At 51.9% G+C, this 23998-nt stretch overlaps 1 protein-coding gene across 2 annotated transcripts in view; it reads right to left on the bottom strand.

The window, feature by feature from the left end:
• The window catches only part of MTOR (mechanistic target of rapamycin kinase), a 137306-nt gene that overhangs the window by 23697 nt on the left and 89611 nt on the right, over positions 1-23998 (bottom strand). For both annotated transcript variants that reach the window (XM_029946054.1, XM_029946053.1), the window contains exons 29-36: positions 18727-18802; positions 15658-15797; positions 8613-8713; positions 6700-6815; positions 5063-5140; positions 4748-4855; positions 2021-2146; positions 1760-1891 (exon numbers count right to left, since the gene is read on the bottom strand). In XM_029946054.1, the coding sequence (XP_029801914.1) occupies positions 1760-1891; positions 2021-2146; positions 4748-4855; positions 5063-5140; positions 6700-6815; positions 8613-8713; positions 15658-15797; positions 18727-18802 (877 nt within the window). The remainder of the gene's footprint in view (positions 1-1759; positions 1892-2020; positions 2147-4747; positions 4856-5062; positions 5141-6699; positions 6816-8612; positions 8714-15657; positions 15798-18726; positions 18803-23998) is intronic.

The raw sequence follows: 23998 nt of genomic DNA, 5'->3' as shown, positions 1-23998 counted from the left end.
GGGAAAACTGATTCTCTCTCTCACGGATGAAGGACTGGCCACTCCGAGGAAGGGGCCCCTCTCATGCCCGGAGTGTGAGCTGCACATCCTCCTCTTGGTTCCCGATGCCTGAGTGGTCTACGGGCAAGACACATGTGCTCAGCTTAGCGCAAAGTCCTGGAAGGCCTGGCCTGTCTCTAGCCTGTGGGAAATGGCTCATCTAGGAAAACACAGCACGTTCACCTACGGCCTGACGCCTTCCTGCAAAACAGACCCTGCTTTTCTCAAACCCCTTCTGCCGTATGTGGGGCAGAACACAACTGTTTCCTGAACTGTTTGTGGTGGAGGAAAGCAAAGCTCCGAGAAGAAGAGCACCGTGTTCAACAGCACGATTATTACGAAGCAGCTGGTTTTCTCTGAGTGGCTCCCAAATGCCTGTGAAGATACAACATCTCTCGCTCTGCGCTTGAACGTCAAGCACCTAACTTGAACGAGGTTTCTCGATTTCTAATCTCTGTCGTTTTAGGGGCTCCCACCAGAATGTGGGCTCCTAAGAAGAGGCGGTAATGTGTGGAGAAGTTGGGCTGTGGTCCCATGTTCAAAGAAGCCACTCCAAGAGGCTCCCGCTGCCTGCCTTCGGCTCGGCAAGACATTCAAAGGCTTGGAGGCTGTGCTTAGGGAGGAAACCAGACTCTGTTCGGATCCAGCACCTTCTGTTTTTCTCATTCGCCTGGAGGAGGTCAGGCTATGAATCAGGCTGCTCTGGCCTGGGAAGCCGGCAGAGCCTGCAACCACACCAAACCAAACCACACGCCAACAAACAATGGGAGAACCCTCCCGCCCCCACCAGACCACACAAGTGGAGAACGTGGCTTGGGTCGTTATGACTGAAGTGTGCTCCCGTCAAAGACCCGCGTGGGGGGCCAGGGCTCCTGATCCCACTCCGGGTGGGGTTCACGCATTCATAGTCAGAGTCGACCATCCAAAAAGAAGTCAGTTTCTAGACACAGTCCTTGGTTTCCCCTAAGCATGCCTTCCACAGAGATACGACTGCTATGTTTTGCCATCATTCCGTAGCCATGGCCGCGGTGCTGACCTTTCTGGCCATAGGTCCCAACGTGGGGACCACGGTGGTGAGAGAGGGGGGGCTGGTATGCCCTCTGTCCGGTAAGAAGGATGAGGAGCCAAAGCAGGTGCTGATTTTGGCTCCAGGGCCAACGTTTTGTTAATCACGCCATCATCCGGGAAGACCGTTTCGAAAAATAAAACCAACCCCCCCGCCAGGAGCCACATCTAATTCCAAGTCTGGGGAAGGACCTGCCTGGAACTAGAGTAAGAGGAATTCTACGCTGGCTCCAAGGGGACGCTCCCAACTGGATTCAACATTACACTTGGTGTTGCCGCTTCTGACTCCCAACCGATGATAGGAAAGGAGACGGGAAGTCGGAAAACCTAACTGGTCTTGTGAAATCTCCAGGCTGTGCTTTCACAAAGAGGCCGCCCTTCTGGTACTGACCGGCCCACCTCCTCTTGGGGGGCAGAAGTTCTGTTCTGTCTACATCCCAGCATGCTCTGCTAATAAATAGAACTGACTGCACTCGTTGGTACAATCGACTGCATACATGCACGTCCTCGAATATGATTCACTTCTGAAATCAGGCCAAATAGCTTCCTAACAGGTGGTTTGGATCCCTGCTTTCGGGCCCCGAGGCAGGGAGAAGCCGACTAGCGAGCGTTCTGGAGAAACGCGGTCTGCTGCTGGATGGATTCGGGCACAGACCTTGCGAGCGCTCTTCCACATGTTTTTCATGTAGGCGTAGGTCACCTGCGGGTGAACTGTTGGCAGAGGATGGTCCAGTTGCCGAGACGGATCGACTCCCAGGAGCAACACCAAGGTTTTATGAGCAAGAGCCTTGAAAACAAGAGAGGTCAGGTCATAAACAGAACTGGCCCGGGAACACTGTGCCCTTCGTGACCGCCCCCCCCCCCCCCCCCCCCCCCCCCCCCCCCCCCCCGCCGTCCCATTGCGAGGCTTACTCACCAGCCTGCCACTCTTGCCGCACAGGCTGGCATACTTGAGCCAGGTCCTCATGTCCTCGTGGGGGCTGACCACGAGCGAGCGCACCATCAGGATTTTCTGCCAGTCCTCCACGATGCGCTGGCAGCCCTGGAACATTCGGGGGTGACAGTTAGCGATGCCCTCTGCTATCGCCTAATCCCCAACAAGCTACAGCAAATCCCACCTTGAACCAAAAAAAAAAAAAAAAAAAAAAGAAACTCATTTTTACAACCATAACTTTCTCAAGGGAAGGATACTGTGGAAAAAACACCACCACCACCAAACACTTCTTAGGAACCCCTGAAAATCTGAGGAGAGTACGGACTCCAGCGCTTGGATCCTGGCCCTGCCGCTGGCCAGTTACTTGGCTGGTAAAGGGGGTAAAGACAGTATGAACGTCACAGGGCTGTGATGAGGGTGACATGAATTAAATTATTTAAATTCCTGGATTGTGAAGAACGCATCTTTAACTTTGATTGTTTTGCTTCCATTTTTTTGGATGAAAAGGACTGCCGCTGACAAATTCAATGATAAAATGTATCATTCATGGGGCGCCAGGGTGGCTCAATCGGTTAAGTGGCCGATGTCGGCTCAGGTCATGATCTCGCGGTTCGTGGGTTGGAGCCCCACATCAGGCTCTGTGCTGACAGCTCAGAGCCTGGAGCTGCTTCAGATTCTGTGTCTTCCTCGCTCTCTTTGCCCCTCCCCTACTCATGCTCTTTGTCTCTCTCTCTCTCAAAAAATAAAAAAATAGAATGAATTCATCATTATTAAAAGGGGCAGGCTAATTTTATATCAAAAGCTTCTGAGGGAAAGTGGGCCTCTCCTCTTCCACCCTCAGTGGAAGAAGTCGGGCTCAGAGACCTCACTGGAAGAAGTCGGGCTCAGAGACTGACCAGCAGGGGAGTGGGACTCCCGAGACCTGGTGCTCCTTTGGCGAATGTATCCATTTGAAAGGCAAATGGAACCAAACGAGCTGTCCCTCCATAGAGGGGTGTGAGAGCAGCAATGGCTACGGGCTTTTAAGTGTAACAGGACCCAGTGTGAACCTAAATACAGAGCTCAAGGCACGGGAGGCTGGCCTCTCCTGCACCCCACCGGGGACCCTGGACCCTGACCACAAAATGGCGGCCTTCCAGCTGAGGCGGCTCATGGAGTGCCTTGATGGCAAGCCATCCATGAGAACCCGATTTCTACCACAAACCTAAGGCTTTATTTTCAGGCTTTGGACCGACCGTATCTTTCCATCCCATTAAGTGTGACAACAGTGATTTGGAAAGTTACAAAAACAGAAAAAAGTACTTCGAGTGACTGTTTTGGGAACTTCTCACCATCTGCTAGTTTCTTCCAGATGCTGAAATAATCTGGCCCCCCCATAAGCCAAAAAGCATCTTGCCGCCTCAAAGTAGGAAAGTCACGAAGGCCCCCGATGATGACAGGGTCTTGGACACGGTACAGTCAAACACGGGCTTCCCTCCCCAAGACTCATTTACCACCCCCCCATCCGGGTCTCTACGTGGACATGGTCCCCCTTGTCAACGGCAGAAGTTTCATCAGCTCTCTGGTGTGGAAACTCCATCTCATTACAGGCACTGACAAAACCAGGCTGTGTGCAAGTCAGGTGGGAAACGCTTGCTCTGTGGAGCTCTTTTCTGGTGTCCTGTAGACCGTTTTCCATCAAAACATTCACTGGGCATTTCATAATTGCTAATAAAACATCCGAAAGAACTGCATGTGCCCAGCGCAGAGCCTCGGTGACTATTCACACATGATCCTTCGCCTCCCGCTCCTCCCTCGCCAGCGGAATGTGCCCTGAGCTCCCCAGACAGGAATGCAGTCTGGAGTGAAGAGGTTTTATCACAGCCCACCGAGGAGGGGCCGGGAACAGAATTTGGAAATAGTACGGATGGACCAAGAGGAACCGTCTAAAACTGGAGGTGGTGGGGGGCAGGGGGGACAGCGGCTTCTGGAGGGGTGAGGGCTTTCTCTCCCTTGCAAATGAACCTGCCCTCCTACCGAAGCAAGGAATGGGAGAAGCATCCTTTCCAAGAACACTTAAGACTACTGACTCCCACATGTGGGACGGGCTCCTCCTCGCCTCAGACGATCAGAATGTACCACGAAAACACTGATGGAGGACTTGGAGAGGTTCCTCCGCGGGGGGAGACTTAGGGGCAGAAGAGAGGTTGTGGACGACTGTGGCCCGAGGGACTGTATGTGGCAGGGGTTGGTGGATCGAAGAATTATCAGGCGACCCCATTTAAAAAAGCTGGATGCGGGTGGCCAGTAAGTGGATTCAAAGCTGTTGGCCACAGGCTAGAAACATCTGCGGAGGCTTAAAAAGATCCTGATCTTGGGTCTATCCCCAGAAATTTGGATCCCTCTAGTCTGGGACGTGGCCTGGGTATCCAGACTGGAAAAATCTCTGCAGGTCATTCTGTCACGCGGCTGAAGTGGAGAAGCACTGGGTCTGGGGTTAAGATTCTCAACAGGCTGCTGAGAAGCGGCACTTATTAAAGCCATTTTCTTGCATTCCTCGGAAAGGGTAAGAGGAGGCTGGAGAATTGGTCATTCTCTCACAGCTGAGGGCTGAGGGGCCCAGCCTCTGGTGCTTTGGCCTTGAAGGCAGCCTCTGTGAGGAGGCAGGGAGCACAAGGTGAGCAAGGGCAGGGGAGGGTGGGCTACCCTGGGGCTCTCTACGCGCCTCACCTGCAGTCTCTCCCACCAGATCTGGCGGATGATCTCCCGGCGCTCGGGGACAAGTTTGTACTGGATGACCTCCTCCAGTTCTGAGAGCATGTGGCAGGAAACCATGGCCTGATGGGAGCAAAGCACATTCCAGCTTAATGCTGCGTGGACAACCCCGGAGCCAGGGTTCATTTCAGTAACTCCTTCTGGTGACAGGGTATCTGCTGGCAACACCCGGCATGTCCTCAGCAGCCTGCGAGTCCTCACTGGCCCGCGCCGATAAGAGAACTGAAATGAGCCTCTAAAACGACGCAGTGCAGGATGTTTGACACTCACCCCGTACGCCCGACTGTAGCTCTCGCCTGCCATGGCCGTTAACTCCGCATCCAGCAGGTCCCTGGCTTTGTCGATGCACTAGGAGAGACACAGAGAAGCCCGGAACTGAGCCGTGGGCCTGGGAGCCGAGCGTGATGCTCTCGTCTTCAGGCTTCCCAACTAGCTGCGGACTATCTGTTCCGCTTCAATTCTAGTGACGGAGGGGCACCTGGGGGGGCTCAGTCAGTTAAACGACTGACTTCGGCTCAGGTCATGATCTCATGGTTCGTGGGTTCGAGCCCTGCATCGGGTTCTGTGCTGACAGCTAGCTCAGAGCCTAGAGTCTGCTTCCGATTCTGTGTCTCCCTCTCTCTCTGATCCTCTCCTGCTCGTGCTGCCTCTCTCTGTCTCTCAAAAATAAATAAAAAACATTAAAAAAAATAAAAAGAAAAAAAGAAACTTTTGCCAGGTTTGCAAGGCTAAAGAAGAGCATTATCCAATTTCTCAGAAAAGACAGAATGTGTGGCAACCAAAAGCTGCACATCCTGAATCCTAGGCAACAAGGGAGGGAACATGTCCACTTAGAATCACTGTGTTTCTCAAGGCGCCTGGGTGGCTCAGTCAGTTAAGTGCCCGGCTTCGGCTCAGGTCATGATCTCACGGTTTGTGGGTTCGAGCCCCGCGTCGGGCTCTGTGCTGACAGCTCAGAGCGCGGAGCCTGCTTCAGATTCTGTGTCTCCCTCTCTCTCTGCTCCTCCCCTGCTTGCACTGTCTCTCTTTGTCTCTCAAATATAAAGGATTAACATTAAAAAAAGTAAAAAAGAAAAAACAAAAAAGATTACTGTTCTCCAGTCTTAAGAGGACGGCTTGCAGACCTGCCTTCTTTCACCTTCTCCCTGCTGGACGCATGTGCGAGACTACACCGTGCCAACCCGCAGCAGCTCCGGGTGGCTGTCACTGGTCTCTAAGTGGCTGCCGGCAGAGGTGGCTCCGGACCTTCCGCGTCACAGGAGGCCCAGGCCTCTGTGCAGACCTGAGCTCAGGGGCTGGCCCCCGGCCTGCGGTTTGAGTCTTGTGTTTCCTCAACTAAACACCTCGCACGTTTGAGCTTCATTCCTGTGTCCCCATCCCTGGGGGGCTCGGGCCATCTAGCCCAGCACCTCACCCCCGACAGCCCGGTGCCTGTGAGGACGTGAGGACTTCTTCTTTGACCCCGCCAGCCAGCACTGGACTTTCAAGTGACAGAGCTCGCTTTCCTAGCTGGTCACCGTGTGACACTTCTGAACAGCGGAGGGGCCTGGACACGGACCTCTGCGGCCGGGGTGCTGTACCCCCAGGCTCCTCGGGCGACCCGCAGCTCTTCGCTACCACAAGGAGGATGCGGGGCTGCCCCGGGACGCGAATCCCAAAACCACCGAAGTGGCAAATTCAGAACAGCGTTGTCCCTCTTAGAGCAGAAAGCGGCCCTGGCTGACATGCTGGCAGTCTTCTTGTGAGTCTTCTGCTCCAAAGCCTAGATTCGAACGTGCCCCCAGAGCCCAACGCCAGAGCTGAAGGGCACGAGCCCATTTCCACAGGGGCTGCGTGCCTAGGATCCGACAGGGCACAGCTAGTTACCTTTACTTGGCTAGACGGTCTGCGTGCACGGAGGTCTTTACCTGTTGCGCCAGGGAGAAGAGGTCCTGGTGCAGGGCTAGCACGGCTCTGTAAAATGCCCCGTCGTGGGTGTCCCGGGGAATCATACAGGTGTACTCCTCCATGCTGTCCCACTGGCCTACACACACACACACACGCGTGGGGAGAGAGAGGGCGGTCAGCGTGCTAAGATGCTAAGGTAGCCTCTCAAATTGGCCTTGTCATTGAACCTTGCATTTAGCTCGGGGTTCGAACAAGACGAACTGGCGCCTCATGTATCAAAATCAGGCAGAGGCTCTCTCTGCTCTACGGGGTGGAGTGAGCCTGTTTCATAAACAAAGCCACATCTGTCTCTCCAAACACAGGACTCCACTGCTGCCCCGGGGAGCTCCATGAAAGATGGGGCTGACCCACTGAGCGCAGAGCCCGCCTGTCAGGAGGCCTTAATGTAGCACCTCATTAGCCTGGAAGACTTGCCCAGCTTCCCGAGGTGAGACAGAAGGGCTTTCTTGCCTCCTAGCGAAGCAGCCCGCAGTTCAGCGGCACATAGGAAATTACATTTTCCCCTCGACAATTCAGAGAGGCCATTACCCAGACAGGGGGCAGGCGTCGACAAAGAGCCCGCCCACCTCCCTCTGGCACTACCTGTGCCTCAGGAGGGAGGAGATAAAGATTTTAAGGGGCTCTGTCATAACAGTAAGGTGGGCTGGGTCTCAGCACAGCAGTCCCTGTATCACAAATCCGGGCTCGTGCTACATCCAGAAAGAGATACTGACTTCCCCTGGGGGAGGGGAGGAGCATGCAGCAAACTCGGTGTTTCCAGGACCATCTGCAGAAAAGCTATCGGCCTCATTAGCGGACTGCAGGGCAGCCGATTCTACAAGGCGTTTTCCTGCCTTGCAGACCAGACCCTCGACTCATTCACTTTCTGTGCCTCTGGGCAAAAGCAAACGGTAAAGGATGACTCCTCAGGAAGCACTTTGTTTTGAAAAATGGCCTGGATCCAGCCCCGAGCTCATGAATGGAAAGGATATAGGCTCTGTGACCCCAGAGGGATGGAATGGAGGCAGAGGGTTATGTGACCCTCCTCTGGACTCCACAGGGGAAGTGTTTCACTTGGGGCGCCCTGTGGGTCCTTTCTCCTCTTACTGAGAACGTCTCTGGCCTACACACTGGCAATCTCAGCTGGGGCCTGGTGTCTGAGCTCTACACCTGTCTGGGGCACTAAAAGGAGATTCCTGCCTTAAAATACTTGGGGAGTAAGGTGGGTGAGTGTCAGGCAGCAAGGTGACAAACAGAAAGTACAGAGTTGTTAAAATGCTTGTAAGTGTTGGAGAAGGTGATGGCAGATGGGAGTTGGTTATACTATTCTCTTCACTTTTACATGTGTCAGGAAAGTTCTAGAATAATAGCTAAGTAATAAAAGGAGACAGACAGCTGCCTTCTCTCTTTATTCCTGCTAGGGATAAGGACACGATGGGTGGAGCTCCAGCAGCCATGCTGGCTCATGAGGTAGACTCAGAAACGGAGGCCCCGGGCGAAGCAGAAAATATGGAGAAAGGCTACTGGCAATGGAGCCAGACACTAGGCTGGAAATGTCTCCTTCTAGATTTTATTCATAAAAGAGAAAAATGAACCAGTAACTTGTTTAAAATAAACAACACCAAACAAACCTCACTAAATATCTCAATTGTGATGCGTGCTGGATGGTCTCCTTGGCTTCCCTGGTGAGAGCCATTTTCACCCGTGTCTGACAAGCCCGTCACGGTCATCGGGTGGAAGGGGACAGATGGGAGAGACGGAGGTGGATACAGGCTATTTGACACTTCTGTGGACCTCACGTTTCTACCTGGAGCTACAGTGCCTTGATTTTTGAATGCGAGCCCCCAGCCGCCCCCTCCCTCCCCCGATGGGGTGCCCGCGAGGGAAGCCTCACCCAAGCCCCAGGCAGCTGCGGCGGCCATCCGGGCCATCTTGGCTTGGGTCTCATCGTTGACCAGGGTCCACTTCTCACAGCACTGCTGGTGGAGCTGGCCCCTGAGGGAAGAGAGCCACACAGTCACCTTAACCCAAGTCACGCCCACAACCCGTTCACCGTTCTTGCCGGCCCCGTGGGGCAGTCGGCGCTACCCAGGAACAGGACGACGGGGGCCTGCCTTCAACTGGGAGCCTTCAAATAAAAAGCATGTTGGACTGGGCCCCAAGAAGTGGTCGGTGACTCGCTTTTATGGCCTGGAGGCTCATCATTTGTCTGTGAATGACTTCATCAAAGGTAGGGACTGTGTCCAACGCTGTGACCTGAGACGTCCTGCACACCTGGTCCCCTTCATAACTACTCAGGAGCTTCTTTCCTATGCCAATCAATTTTGGGCTCCTTCCCCTTAGCAAGCCTACAGAGAAAGCAATCTGAAGAGACCCGTCTGGATGTTCAATGTGGGCTCAAAGGGTTAGGGAGAACAGGCTCTTCAAAGTGCGACACAAATGGCTGTAGTCTGCGAGGAGACTCAGTGACATCCACACACAGCACAGGAGGAAGAGGGCTCCACCGCGGTCACGCCCACCAGCAATCCAGAGGCTCGTGCTCAGATTTTGTACCACTGCCGTCCGTGTGGGTAAGGACTATGAGATACTGAGATCTGAACGGTGCTCAACAGACTTCACAAAGAGAGCGGATGCCCTCTCAAGAGGAGAGAAGCCGTGTTGGCTGTTAGCATGGCTGCCTTCCCACGTTCCCTTCTGAATGAACCGAAGTAAATAAAACCTTGCCAGTGGGCCAGCAGGAGTGTATGTTTGCCTGTCAGCTTCAAGACTCAGGCCAGAGACTTGAATCTTCCCTGTTTTCCAAAAGAGATGCTGCAGGGTTTTTTTTTTTTTTTTTTTTTTTTTAAGGATGTTCTAACTTGGTCTTGGCAGTGGAGTCAAGAGAAAAGGTAGAAGTTCCAAGCGGCCCAGCTCAGAAGCCGTGTGGGACATGAGCGGCTCTGTGTGTGATAAAGACGCTGAAGTCGGTCAGTTCTGAAGGGCCCTGGGCTGAGCTCACCCAGAGGCGGCCTGGTGATGACTTCTAGGACAACTGCCCAGGGCCGTTACCCCGCATGGTGGCACCGTGGTCATTACATTCTCTGGCACATGGTCAAGAGAGCCAGGGCCACAACATTCTAGCTCAGCGCTAAGATCAAAAGAGGAAGAGGGAGCGGGCGGAAGGTCGACGTCAGGTTCCTGATGTCCCTCCACCCCGAAAACCTGCACCATGGGGCCCCGTGACCCGAGAGCAGCAGTTCTCAAGCTGTCTGTGTTTCACAATCCCCTGGAGGCTCCTTCAAATAGATGGGTGGGTGTCACCCTGAATCTGACTCAGGAAGTGTGCACTGGGGCCCAAGAATGTCCACGTCTGGGGCACCTGGGTGGCTCAGTTGGTTATGTGTCCGACTTTGGCTCAGGTCATGATCTCACAGTTTGTGGTTTCCAGCCCTGCATTGGGCTCTGTGCTAACAGCTCAGTGCCTAGAGCCTGCTTCAGAGTCTGTGTCTCCCTCTCTCTCTGCCCCTCTCACACTCGTGCTCTGTTTCTCTGTCTCAATAATAAATAAACATAAAAAAAAAAAAGAGTGTCCACGTCTAAGACACTCCCAGGGGCCCAGGGGCCACAGTCTGTGCACTACGGACTCAGCAGGTTTTTGCTGGGGTCCTGCCTGGAGGCAGGGGAGGAAGCTGCCTGATCTCTGAATGGTTCTTCTAACCCTAGACTTCAAATCTGTAGGCTGGTGGCCACAAGCAACTCGGTATCCTCTGGTCCTGTCAGGACCACCCAGCTCTGTGCCGTGGGTCTGGGGGTCTAGCTGTACGTTTCATCCAGAGGTAGGAAGCGAGTTCAGTATGAAACAGCACGAACTGCTCCCTGAGAAGACGGGGCAGCGGAGCAGGAGCGGTGGCCCCTAGACGGCAGACACGGGCACCGCCTCCAGGCCGTGGCTGTGCCGGTGGCTGCCGGCACACGGAGGCGGGTTCCTTTACCACAAGCATTTGTTAGAAACGAGAATGTAGAATATACTGAATCCGAATGCTCAAAGGCAAGGGGAGGACAAAAGCAAATACATAAAAACACAGGAGGCTGTGGCGGGCGGGGGAGGGGGGAGCAAACACCGCGATCTGCTTTCCGACACCGCTCCCAGCACGCCCCGGAGAACTGGGGAAACCGCCTGCCCTCCGAGACTTCGCCCTTCCCACCGAGCACAGCGGCAGGAAGCTCAGAGAGCATTCCTCCCTTCGAACACCTAGGTGGCCGGGTGCCTCTGATCTCACTCCGGAGCCATCTGTTCTCAGGACCCAGAGGCCACGTTCTGGAGTGGTTAGGGACAGGGTTCGCCCACACTCACCCTGGCAGCAGGTGCGGCGGTGCGTGCCGTGGGCTGGGCTGGGGGACTAGCTCCTGGGGGCAGATGGGCACGGGGATGGGGGTGGGCTCTGAGCTCTGGTAACCCCCGACCATTGCGGATGCCACCTCGGCTGAACGCCGGCCTCAGGCACGCTCAGGATACGTACCCAAAGGGAAAGCAGTTTAGAAACTGCACACTCAAGAGAACTGACCAAACAAGCCACGTGAGAACCCTGCAGATGACCAGGAAAAGGATTCTGCTTCTTTCATCTCTTTTTAAAATCCCTTTCTGTTTGCTGCATTCCTAAATCCCCTGGTCAGCATCACCAGCCACTTACTCTTTGCGGGTAGTTACGAAACTGGATGAATCCAAGAGAGCAGAGGGAGATGGGACCAGTCCTGCCACGGCAGGACACCTGGGTCACTTAGCTTTTGGGACCCCGCGGGCAGGCTGTGTCAACTCCCCCGAGTGTCACAGGGGACAGGACAGAATCGCACAGACAGCCTGTCAATGCCCAGGCTATCCTGACATGACCTATGTAAGAAAGTGCTCGTCTCGAATTCCTAAAGTGCGAAGGCGGCCAGAAAAGGTCTTGAGGAGGAAGAAACACTAGAGGTGGGGTTTGAAAGGTGGGCAGAGGTTTTTTTTTTTTTTTAATTTTTAATTTTTTTAAATGTTTTTAATTTATTTTTGAGAGACAGAGACAGCGCGAGCAGGGGAGGGTCGGAGAGAGAGGGAGATACAGAATCTGAAGCAGGCTCCAGGCTCTGAGCTAGCTGTCAGCACAGAGCCCGACGTGGGGCTCGAACCCACAAACCGTGAGATCATGACCTGAGCCGAAGCCGGACGCTTAACCGACTGAGCCACCCAGGCGGCCCCAGAGTTTCAAAAAGTAGAAAAAGGAGCAGAGGAGGAGGTGAATACTTCAGTAAACTGAATCAACAAACACAGAGAAACTTCTGGACTTTGAAAAGCAAGGTTTGGCCAGAGCTTGGACTATGAGGTAAAGTTCACTGAGAAATGGGCTGGGGTCACAACACGACAGACTCGGATATTAGGCTGTGACATTTACATATAAATCCAAGGGCAAAATGGAAACACGACAACATTTTAGGAATTAAACGGTTAGAGTTGAATTTTAAAAATGTTTACACCTCAATTTTTTTTTAAAATCTTCCTCTTAATAACATGGTTGAATGATAACCAATTTTAAAGTGGAAAAAATTGTTTTTGAAATGATGTGGCTAATTTCCAACATACTACTCTTTTGCTTTAGATCAGTACTGTCCGAAAGAAGTTTCTAGAGTGATGGAAATGTTCTCGAGCTGCACTGGCCAATATTCCAGCCATTAGCTGCATGTGGCTAATGAGTACCTGAAATGTGGCTAATGTGACTTGAATCATGACTTTTATTTAATTACAAAAACTTTTTTAATAGTTTATTTATTTTTGAGACAGAGCACAAGCAGGGGAGGGGCAGAGAGAGAGGGAGACACAGAATCTGAAGACAGGCTCTAGGCTCTGGCCTGTTAGCACAGAACCCCATGCGGGGCTCGAACCCACAAACTGCCAGATCATGACCTGAGCCCAAGTCGGATGCTTAACTGACTGAGCCACTCAGACACCCCTAATTTTTTTAAATAGCCACACTGGCTAGTGCCTACAGCACAGTTTTGGATACCTGTTGGACGTGCAAATCAAAAACCTTAGTTGTCCAAGCTAACGAGGCAGATTTGATAGGCTATGCTTCCTCATTTATTGGGATGAAGGACTTTGGGTTGCTAATTACGGAAATAAATAATAATATTTGAATCTCCCTTAATAATGGTTAAGCCAGACAAACCAATTTCAAGCAATTTCCGACTATTATCTGCATATATGTGATCCGATGCCTAAGGCTAAAATCACGGACATTAAATTTTCATGCAGTACAATTAGATCTTCTATCTTAGGAATACCGTAATAACTTTATATTAAGAAGTAAAAATAGCAGTCATTTACCAAAGAATGTCTATAATTAGGTACAGAAAGAATGCGTAGTGAGAGAGCGTTCTTTTTAGAAGACTTCCTCTGATTTTTTCCCAATAATATTCTTTAAGCTGCCCAAGGTGTAACATTTCAAAACAAATCTAAGTTTGCCTACTCAGACAGACTGAGGATTACTAACCATACGATGGAATACTATGCGGCCCTTAAGAAAACGAGGCAAGGGGCGCCTGGGTGGCTCAGTCGGTTAAGCCTCCGGCTTCGGCTCAGGTCAGATCTCACATTCGTGGGTTCGAGCCCCGCGTCAGGCTCTGTGCTGACAGCTAGCTCAGAGCCTGGAGCCTGCTTCTGGTTCTGTGTCTCCTTCTCTCTCTGCCCCTCCCCCTCTCATGCTCTGTCTCTCTCTGTATCAAAAATAAATAAAACATTAAAAAATAAAAAAAAAAGAAAACGAGGCAGTGCTACAGCTAGTGATACGGGTGGCTTACACACAGTGGGTGAAAAAACAAGGTGCAAAAAGGCGTACAGACTTTACCGTCATAACACACGCGGCGCACAGACGCAGACCATACCCAGAGGCTCTCCAAGGACCCGACCCTGGCACCCGCGGGTCTGGGAGAAGCCTTGGTTTGCACAATCCTGTCGCTGTTTTGTGCTAGTGAATTTCGATACTAGTGAAAAACAATGTTTTAAAAATAAAAAATGAATACAAGAATGTAGATTAAAAGAAGTCCTTTGGGGACAGAGATGGCCAACGCAGATCCTGATGTGAGGGCGCAGGCCTGTGGGATCCCATCCACCCCCCAGGCAGGCTCCTCGGAGGCCCAGTCTCAGAGGAACCTCAGGCTTTGGGTTGCTCCGACCTCTGAAGGGCTCTGGGTGTTCTAGCTTCCCTTTATTCTGGAGGCTAAAAGCCTAATTCCTTCCGCTCTCACTTCCACATCTAATCAGACCCCATATCCTGTAAACACCTCCTCCTAAACACCTTGGGATCCAGCCCCCTCCCCCCCTCCTCCCCTTGGGCAGCTCCTGAACTGGCCTGGCCGTTCTTCCCTTCTCTGGTCTCCCTTCCATCCACTCTTCATGTGCTCTGACAGGGTTCTGCGTATAATGCAAACCTGCCCGCCACGGCCCTCCAGGTCTTCGGATGGCCTGTCAGTGGCCTGAACTCCTCACGTGGCCTGTACGCCCCACACCACCTGGCCCCTGGCTACCTCTCTTGCCTCACCTGTTACCTTTCCACATCACACTTGACACTCCAAGCCACAGTGAACTTTCAGAATGCCGAACATACTGTGTTTGCTCCTACACACGTTCAAGTTAGGTACCACTTCCTCCTGGAAGCCTTCCGAACGCTTCTGCACCTAGATTAGGGGCCCCTCCCTATTTCCCACAGCCCCCTGTACTTCTCTTTACCTCCGTGTTCCCTCTGTAGGGCAGCAGCCCAGTTACCTGGCCTGGGAGCTCCTGGAAGGCAGGGGCTGTGTCTGGTTCACTGCTGTGTGCTTGGGGCCTGGCCCAGATACGGGCTGTGAACAGGTGCTCAATAATTCTGGCTGAATGGGGACAGGGGGGCCCTTCAGTCACATGTCTCAGAGAAAGTCCGGATAATCTGCTTGTGGGGAAGCAGCATGGCATGTTAACTATTTAAAACTGTTGTTAAAGTATTTCATCATTGGGGCGCCTGGGTGGCTCAGTCGGTTAAGCGTATGACTCTTTGATTTCGACTCAGGTCGTGATCTCACGGTGCATGAGACTGAGCACCGCATTGGACCCTGTGCTGACAGTGCAGAGCCTGCGTGGGATCCTCTCTGTCTCTCTCTCTCTGCCTCTCCTTTCTTTCTCAAAATAAATAAGTAAGTATTTAAATAAATAGTATTTCACCCCCATACTGTGACATTTTGTTTTCAACTATTTAAAAAAAACTGCACTAGATGCTTGGAAACAGAATAGGGACCATTTTTTCCTTCAATGTCCTCCCCAGACTCCCCAGACAAAGACCTTGGCCTGCGTTCTCAGCTCAGCTCCCCATTCTCCTTCGGTGTCCCCCTGCCTCAGTCCCCCGTGAGAATGGCAAGGCCACCCTGCTCCCTCCGGTGGTCATGGCCATCTGCTCAGATCACGTCACTGTCCTCTCCGGCTTTAATGACCATCTGCAATATGCTGGTCTCACGGGCCTCCGGATGGAGGGAGGCCTTATTTCCTGTGTCTCTTTTATCTCTGGGGCCTGGCAGAGGCCCGGGCACGCAGTCAGCATTCAATATAGACAAAGCATTTGAAGAGGGCAGTGACTTGTTCTCTGCCCAAATCATTAGCAAGAGCTAATAAAGAAAAGGAAAAAAATATCAAGGCTGCAGAGTAAGAAAGTGAGGTGCACAGTCCGTCAAGGTCAAGAGGCCGAGGAAGGAGCCGGCGTGGACGGCAGCAGCTCACCCAAGCCCGCCCTGTTCTCGAGGACTTACGAAGTCTAAGTCTGAAAAGAAACCTCCGAACACTCAAGTTCTACATGATCCCCAGGAAGATCCCCAGTGAAATGAAGAGGAGCATCTTGGGTGAGAACCCCACATGGGGGAAGCCCTTTAAATCCGGAAGCCCGGGGTGCACGGCCCTGGCAGCTCACCACTCCCCCAGGGCCTCGAGGCAGCGCATGCGGCCCAGCATGAGCTCCGGGTCGTCCTTGCTGGTGTCCATCTTCTTGTCATAGGCCACGAGCGCGTCTTCCCACTCATGCAGCTTCTCGTACCAGGTGGCCTGGATCTCCTGCCGGATGGGAAAGAGAGGAACGCTGGGGGCATGGAGAGCGGGGGGTGGCACGTTTTAATCCCTCCCCACGCTGCCTTCCCAAAGGTGCTGGATGCTTCACCCATCACCGTATGTCCTGGCTTTGGTGGAAAAAAACTTCAGACTATGTGAGGGCAGGCTGACTGGTGGAGCGGACACCACTTGGCATGCCGACGGCGCGGTCCTGGGCTAACCTTCGAGCGCACAGAGGGCCGTGTCCCTGCGCCCCGTCACATCCTGCCCAGACGTGGGGGTCTCCAGAGCTCCAGCAGGGACATCGTGGCCTCAGTGCGCTGGAGCGCGGGCGGCGGGCCACGGGACCGGGACCGGGAGGGCAGCTTTCCTGACGGGGCCGGAAAGACCAGGCATATTTGCACATTTGCTGGAGGAAAATAACTCGGCTTTTTAAAAGCTCTTGATCCTCTGCATTTCTTAATGCGTTTTTAAACTTTCAGGAAATAGTGATTTAAAACACGATAGAACACCACCACTTAAAATTCTTCGGAAAGCCTGCCCTCCCTTCTTCGACGCTTCCGTCCAATGTTCCCTCCTGCTCAGCGCCTGGCAGCTCTGCCCGTGTCAGGGGCCAAAGGATGGTTTCCATTCCCCGGGCAGATGGTGCGCCACGCTGAAATTCAGAGCCGGCCACGTGAGGAAGAGGGGCCGCGGTCTAAAAGTGGCAGACTCCAGCTCTCCCAATGGTCAGGGGACAGACAGACTGCTTCCTGTCTCTGCCTGGCCCCCACCTGCCCTCCGTCTCGGTCTGTCCTCTGGGATTCCTCCTCGCCGGCTCAGTGAACGACCACTTCCCTCCCAGGCCAGGGCAGTGGCTCGCCAGGGATTTCTCCGACGAGATGCGCCTGCAGGGGAACCCGTAGGATATGATGCAGGGCACACCTGAGCTTCCCCCATCCCCCTCCTTTCCTTTCTAAATAAAAGTAGTATTTGAGTGGTTATGTACGCTGACCGCTACTCTGCTGAGCTCTCTGAAAGGACCTTTTCTTCTTGAGCCTCTGTAAGGAGGTCATGTCTATTTTCGGTTGTTAACTGGTGCCGATTTCCCCTCTGCAGCTACTGGTAAAGCCGATCCCCTCGGCTGCCCCTGCATGAATCCTGCTGCCCGATAGCCCTTTGCCCTGTGTCGGTGCACAGGACGGTTCACCCGAACGGGCCTGTCTGGCTCTGCGGAAGGTAGAACTACCTAAACTTCCTTTTCCACGCCTATTTAGAAGACTATGAGAGAGAAAACTTAGACGGGTGGCTGTAAAGACAGTGCTAAGATGAAAAATGCTAAAACTGAGAAAATAACGCTGGCATTTTCCTATTTGGGATTCCTACTCCGGGTGGCAAAGAGGAAGGGGGGCCGTGGCCAGCGGACGGCACACGCTTGGCGCCGACAAGCACAGAGCAGAGGCAGCGGCATATGGAGCAGGTCAGGCACAGGGCAGGGTACTTTGAATCGCAATAGATTGCAGAAACTATAAGGTTTAAGCCATGAATCACACGAAATTCTAATGAGATCGCTGTTACATAAATTGTGCTGAGAAAGCACAGGCTCTGCCAAGAAAAGCCAAGCCATTGTCAGGCTTAATGTGCTTCAGCTCCCTAAATATAACAGAAAACCCGCCATGGGTTTAGCAACAATCCTGGAGCTAACGGCCGCTTTTAGAACCTGGAGGCAGAGGAACTTGCATTTAAGGCTGGCGCTCTGAGCCACTGGGTATTAGCTAGTCGCTGGCAGGTCATCCAAATGCCAGATGGTCATGGGCTCTTCGTTTGTACCAGCCCTTACTGCGGCCCAAGCTCTAGGGAGAGCAGAGCAGGGGATGGCCGGGGAGACTACGTTAAGTGAACCCTCTGCAATCCAGGATTGTGGCAAAGGTGGTGTCCTGTCATCTGGAGGGAGATGCTGTCTGGGTCTAGTTACAGATAGATGCTCAAGATGGCAAAATACTCCCTAGAAAGTTCCAATCCAATTTACTAGTCCCCGCGGGGCGCCTGGGTGGCGCAGTCGGTTAAACAATTTACTAGACCCTGTGTGATGCAGAAGCCAGTGAAGCAGCCACGGATTTCCTCCCTCTAACACACCGGGCTCTTGATTACGGCAAACCTGACAAGTGACCTACGCGATTGACAAAAGGTTCCTCATCAAATACATGGACCCACAACTTCTTGACCTTCCCGGAAGTCAACGCTGAGTTGATTAAGTCAAGGCTTCATATATGGTTAGGAAGTTAGTAGAGCACCCTCCCAGGACCACAGAGGGTGATGGAAACATTTTAATACCGATAAAGCAAAGATGGCAGCAGAGAAGAAGCTATGTGAGCAATAATGAAATGGAACACCTCAACAGCAGGTATAAATTATAGTACATTTCTTCCCCCGGAGAATTGGCCATGGTTTCTTGTGAGGTATGTACTGAGCATTAATCGTGGGCCAGCAGCAAGGCTCGCTGCCACAGATGACACAAGGTAACTCAGTCAGGATTAAATGGACGATGCCAGGCTGCCTGGGTTCAAGTCCAGGCGCGGCCCATGATTCCCCGTCAAGTCAGGTGAGGTTGTTTCTCTGCTGGGGCCACCGGCTGCCTTCCTGTAGACTGGATGGCGACTGTACCTCTATTCACGGGGCTGTCATGAGGACAGAACGAGACGGTGCACACAAAGCACGCAGCAAGGGCCGGGCACGTGCCAAGCGTCTGACATATGCCAGCTGTTGTTACTGATCAGGTTCCGTCTTCACGATGTGCATTCAGTTTAACTATAATCCATACAGCCCCTGTCTCCTGCATCCTTATGACACAGGAAAGTCGGCATCAGATGTCAGCAATTGAGAAGAGAAGAGAAAAGGAAAGTAACTTTCTCCGGGCGCTGGCCGAGTGCGTCCCCAGCCGGGTCTCAGCACTTACCAGCTCTCCGAAGTGTTTCATGGCGTATTCCAACACCCCGGCCGCTGCCTCTGGCTGCTGTAGCTTATTATTAATGCTGAGAAAACAAAAGGAAGAGGTGGTTAGACTCAACGTGTCAGGGAGTTGGGAGGCGTGGAGGTCGTGGCGGGCTGATGGCTCACCAGCACGTTGGGGACAATGTCATGCAGAGAAGGTGACTGCCTATTGCCACCCAGCAAGCTCAGTCTGAATGACTTTATCTACGGACCGATTTCCTCTTGACCCCACCCTCCTGGTTTGGAGGGGGGCAGCGTGTGGTAGAAGCTCACTGGCTCTGGGGCCCCTTCCCCAACCGGCATGCACTGGTTTCCTCTCAGAGACGGCCAGGCAGGCACCTTGTGTCTGCTTTCTAAACCCTGGAACCCCTGGGTCCATATCTGGCCCTGCTGTTGAACACAGCCAGATGAGGGCCCTCTGAGCTTTGAACTCTTATTTCCGCTCATCAGTTGCTTTCAGGAATAAGAACAATCAAAATAAGTAAAATCCATCAGGCTCTGTGGGTGACACAGAAGTGGCACGGAGGCTGGGACAGCCACGTTAATGACCACCCCAGGGACCGTGGCTGGACAACCATCTTGACGGCTCCCCTGATGGAGCCTATTTCCTTAAAAAAAAAAAAAAATTTTTTTTTTCTAATGTTTATTGATTCTTGACAGAGAGACAGAGCATGAGCGGGGAAGGGGCAGAGAAAGGGAGACACAGAATCAGAAGCAGGTTCCAGGCTCTGAGCTGTCAGCACAGAGCCCCACGCAGGGCTCGAACCCATGGATTGTGAGATTGACCTGAGCCGAAGTCAGACGCTCAACCGACTGAGCCACCCAGGCACCCCTTGAGCCCATTTCCTTCAAAGCTGGACACTTCCTTACTCCCTCTTCAAGGACCACCCCCTCCCTCTGCAGTGGGCAGCCACAGGACCTCATCCAGCGTCACGTGCCTGGCAGAACGATGCTTTTCTCTAACGCACTAGTCTGCTGTCATCTGTGGGCAGCACGTGGCCACTGGGACCGACTGGGGGACTGTGAGGTGTTGGGAAAATAGGCGGGAATCTGGTGGTGGGTGCCTGGCGCCGGCTAGCCAGGGAGGCTGTGGATGGGCCCCGGAAGTTGGACAGCAGCAGGGCCAAGACCCTCGTTCCCACGGGAACACACGTGAAAGGGGAAATGGCAACTAAGCCAACACCGAATATGAGCTTGAATTACGGAAGGACGGAACCAGGGGACAAAGCAGGCCTGAGAACGTTATGGGACAACAGTGATTTTGTCTGTTCACAGGTGGGGAGCAAAGTCCAAGTCCAACTTGGGAGTCTAGGCTGTTTCAATGAGCAAGGGATCCAGTTTACTCCCCTAAGTACTAACTGTCTATTTGACTGGAATTAATTTTTAAGTGGTTTGGGGACATTCCAGGATTTGGGTTGGATGTGGTAATATGGCAAGGGATTGCTGGTGTAAATATTATTTTTAAAAATTCAAATTCCACATTTATTCCAATAAAACCAAGGGGGAACTGCCCATAATCTGTCAAACTAGAGAAGTTAACATTTGTGAAAGTAATAATCTAATGCCTCATGTTTACAAAGCACATTTCAAATCATCTTTCCAACCGATCACTGCTCTCACCTCACGCGTCCCTGAGAGAGTGGGAAGGAAGGTGTCACCAGACTGCTTTCACTCCTGGGGAGACTCGGGCCTGAAAGGGTAGCCATTTCCCCCAAGGCCCGCGTAGATGCGGGCAGTCTCCATATGATCTGAAGCAACTCTATGACTCTCCTTTGTTAAGGGAGGCTTAGCTGGGACGGGGGAAAGGCAGCTTCGGATCTGGAGTTAGAAAGCTGGGGTTTACATTTCTGGAGGTCCAGTTCTGCCGCCCGTAAGCTCTACGACCAGACGCATGTCCTGTTTTTTTAGTTTTACGCTTCTCCTCTATAAAAGGGGGCTAATACTACTTCTTTCACAAGCTTTCCCAGGGAACAAAGTGAAATAACGGGTATGAAATTGCTAAGCAGATCCTGACACATGCTTCTTCCTTCATTTGATTTCATCTAAGAATGCAGGTTGCTAGAAACATAGCTATATGCCTGGGTACAGAAAACACACCCACCCACCCACCCACGGTGGAGACCGAGCCAGCACTAGGAAGTCAGCAACGCAGGTTCCGGACTCCTCCTGAAGAGGACTATTTGAGCAGGGTGCCCAGCTCTCGGCTCTGCAACTGGAGATGAGAGTCGCCATGCAGGCGTCTCTCTCCCCATTTACAGCAGACAGGTGGCCTCACGTGGGACCCACTTGGGCAGACCCACTGGCACTTCTGTGCTGCTCCTAGGCCGTGAGCCAGAATGTTCTCCGCAGGTCAGTCTGCTGCAGGACTCAGAGACATTCAAAGAGAAGCCATAACATCACAGTTTCTTTCCAGAAGTCCTATGAGACTTAAAAAACAGTTTATGCATGTATGTGTGTATTTATTTACATCATTAAAAAAATTTTTTTAATGTTTACTTATTTTTGAGAGAGAGAGAGAGAGAGAGACAGAGTGCAGGCAGGGGAGGGTCAGAGAGAGAGAGAGGGAGATACAGAATTGGAAGCAGGCTCCAGGCTCTGAACTGTCAGCACAGAGCCAGACATGGGGCTCAAACCCATAAACTGCAAGATCATGACCTGAGCTGAAGTCAGATGCTCAACTGACTGGGCCATCCAGGAACCCCTAAATCATTTTTAAAAGTTTACTTACTTAGTTTGAGAGAGGAAGAAAGAGAGTGTGCATGGGTTAGGAACGCAGAGGGAGGAGAGAATCCCAAGTAGGCTCCACGCAGCCAGCACATAGCCTGGCGTGGGGCTTGATCTCATGAACTATGAGATCATGCATGACCTGAGCTGAAATCAAGCATTGGCCACTCAACCGACTGAGCTGCCCCTATTTATTTATTTTAAGTAAGCCCTGTGCCCAGTGTGGGGCTTGAACTCACAATCCCAAGATCAAGAGTCACAGGCGTTACCAATGGAGCTGGCCAGGTGCTCCATGTGACTTTTTCTAGTAAGCTCATTCACAGGGGGCGAGGCAAGCTGTACTAATATCAATGTTACTGGAGGCAGCTTTGTGATGATCTAGTTCCTTGAACCCAAATAAAGACTCTGGAAGCATAAGAAGACAGGAAAAAAAACCAATGTATATTCTATACTCAAATACGTAATATGCCATATGTACACACACATAATTACAGAGTCTGTATATTCTTTTCGGCTCCAGTGTGGATTCCTGGAATGGCCGTGGCAGAGATATTAAGTGCTCTGGTGGGGAAGACAATGTGTTCCTTGCCTAAAGCAAAAGAAGTTAACTCTAAGAATCAGACCTAAAAATCCAGGATTCCAATAAATGTCTTCTAATCTTGTGCTCTGGAGCACATGCTATTTTCAAGAGCAAATTACAAACACTGCCAAAACTTGCCTCCTTGGGACAAAGCAACACAAAGACAGAAGAGGGCAGAAGCCTCTTCCCACTCCATTCCCCCATGTGTTATGCCGGAAAAGGAGACCTTTACAACAAGCTGATCAAAATCAGGAAGTGGTCACTAGGGACCTCGGGGGGGGGGGGGGGGAAATAGAGGACTTTAACCTTAATACTGCTATGGCTTTCACATCCCTCTTCTAAGGAGAGATGAACGTAGCTTTGCAAATTAAGAACAAACAAACAAACAAAAAACCTCTACCATCATCACAGGGTCCCTACTTCTTCAAGGATTAGTGTGGCTCAGTCGGTTAAGCGTCCAACTTCACCTCAGGTCTTGATCTCACAGTTCATGGGTTCGAGCCCTGCATTGGGCTCTGTGCTGACAGCTCAGAGCCTGGAGCCTGTTTTTGGATTCTATGTCTCCCTCTCTGACCCTCCCCTGCTTGTGCTGTCTCTGTCTCTCAAAAATAAATAAAAAACATTTAAAAAAAATTTTTAAAAAGGGTAAGTCCAAGTAGGTCCCCTACCTGTGGAATACAGACAGCCGCTGGGCTCACTGGGGGAAGCACCGGCCAGGCCTTTAGGACCTGCCAGAAAACTGGGGCTTGTACCTTGAGATTCACGACCAGCTCTGCCCAACAGTAAAGATGATCACTGAAAAACTACAGCTTTGCCTAAACGGACTAAAACAGAGCCATAAAAATTAAGTGGGATCGGTCTGAGGAAGAGTCCCTGACTAAGTCCTCGGTCTCTGGATTGAGGACCTTTAGAAGGAAGGAGACCGTGCACCCCGTGGACGACCGTTCTGAGTAGAGATGTGAAGGTAACCGGCCGCTCTCCCGGTTTATTCTTTCTTCTTCCCTCTTCCCTCCTTATTTTCCTACGGAACTTACTCCCCGCACTACGTTCTCGCCTCTCGCCCTCCGTGGAGCGTCCCCCGCGCTAGAGGCGGCTGCAGAGTGCAGACGCGGAGGTCCTGGGGAGGGACGGGAACGAAACTCCTGGGGAGACAAGAGTCTGTCATCTTGTTTGGGACCTTAATTCTTTCTCCTTCCGCCATGACTTCTGGCATTCCATCGTGGGAGGCAACGGATTGTAACAACAGAAAGAGACCTACATTTATTGACAGCTTACTGTATGTCCCAGCCCCTGGGCTTCCTGCTTTGATGTGTTATCTCCATGAAGCAGGCAATACTAATATTCCCATTTTACAGACGAACAAGCTGTAGTCCAGGTCACAGGCCACTGGACCATTAAACATGATCTTTAAGATAGTGGCAAATGGCATATCAGATAAAGGGCTAGTATCCAAAATACACAAGGAGCTCACTAAACTCCATACACGAAAAATGAAGGATCCAGTGAAGAAATGGGCAGAAGACCTGAACAGACACTTCTCCAAAGAGGACATCCAGATGGCCAACAGGCACATGAAATGACGCTCAGTGTCACTCATCATCAGGGAAATACAAATCAAAACCACACTGAGATACCACCTCACACCAGTCAGAGTCGCTAAAATGAACAAATCAAAAGACTATAGATGCTGGCGAGGGTGTGGAGAGACGGGCACCCTCCTACACTGTTGGTGGGAATGTAAACTGGTGCAGCCGCTCTGGAAAACAGTGTGGAGGTTCCTCAAAAAACTATCGATAGCTCCCTTATGACCCAGCAATAGCACTGCTGGGGATTTACCCAAGAGATACAGAAGTGCTGATGCATAGGAGCACATGTACCCCAATGTTCATAGCGGCACTTTGTACAATAGCCAAAACATGGAAAGAGCCTAAAT

Source organism: Suricata suricatta, chromosome 8 (genome assembly GCF_006229205.1).
Source record: "Suricata suricatta isolate VVHF042 chromosome 8, meerkat_22Aug2017_6uvM2_HiC, whole genome shotgun sequence".
Taxonomy (NCBI): Eukaryota; Metazoa; Chordata; class Mammalia; order Carnivora; family Herpestidae; genus Suricata; species Suricata suricatta.
Note: the sequence above shows the minus strand (reverse complement) of the source record. Positions and strands in the feature narration are given on the sequence as shown.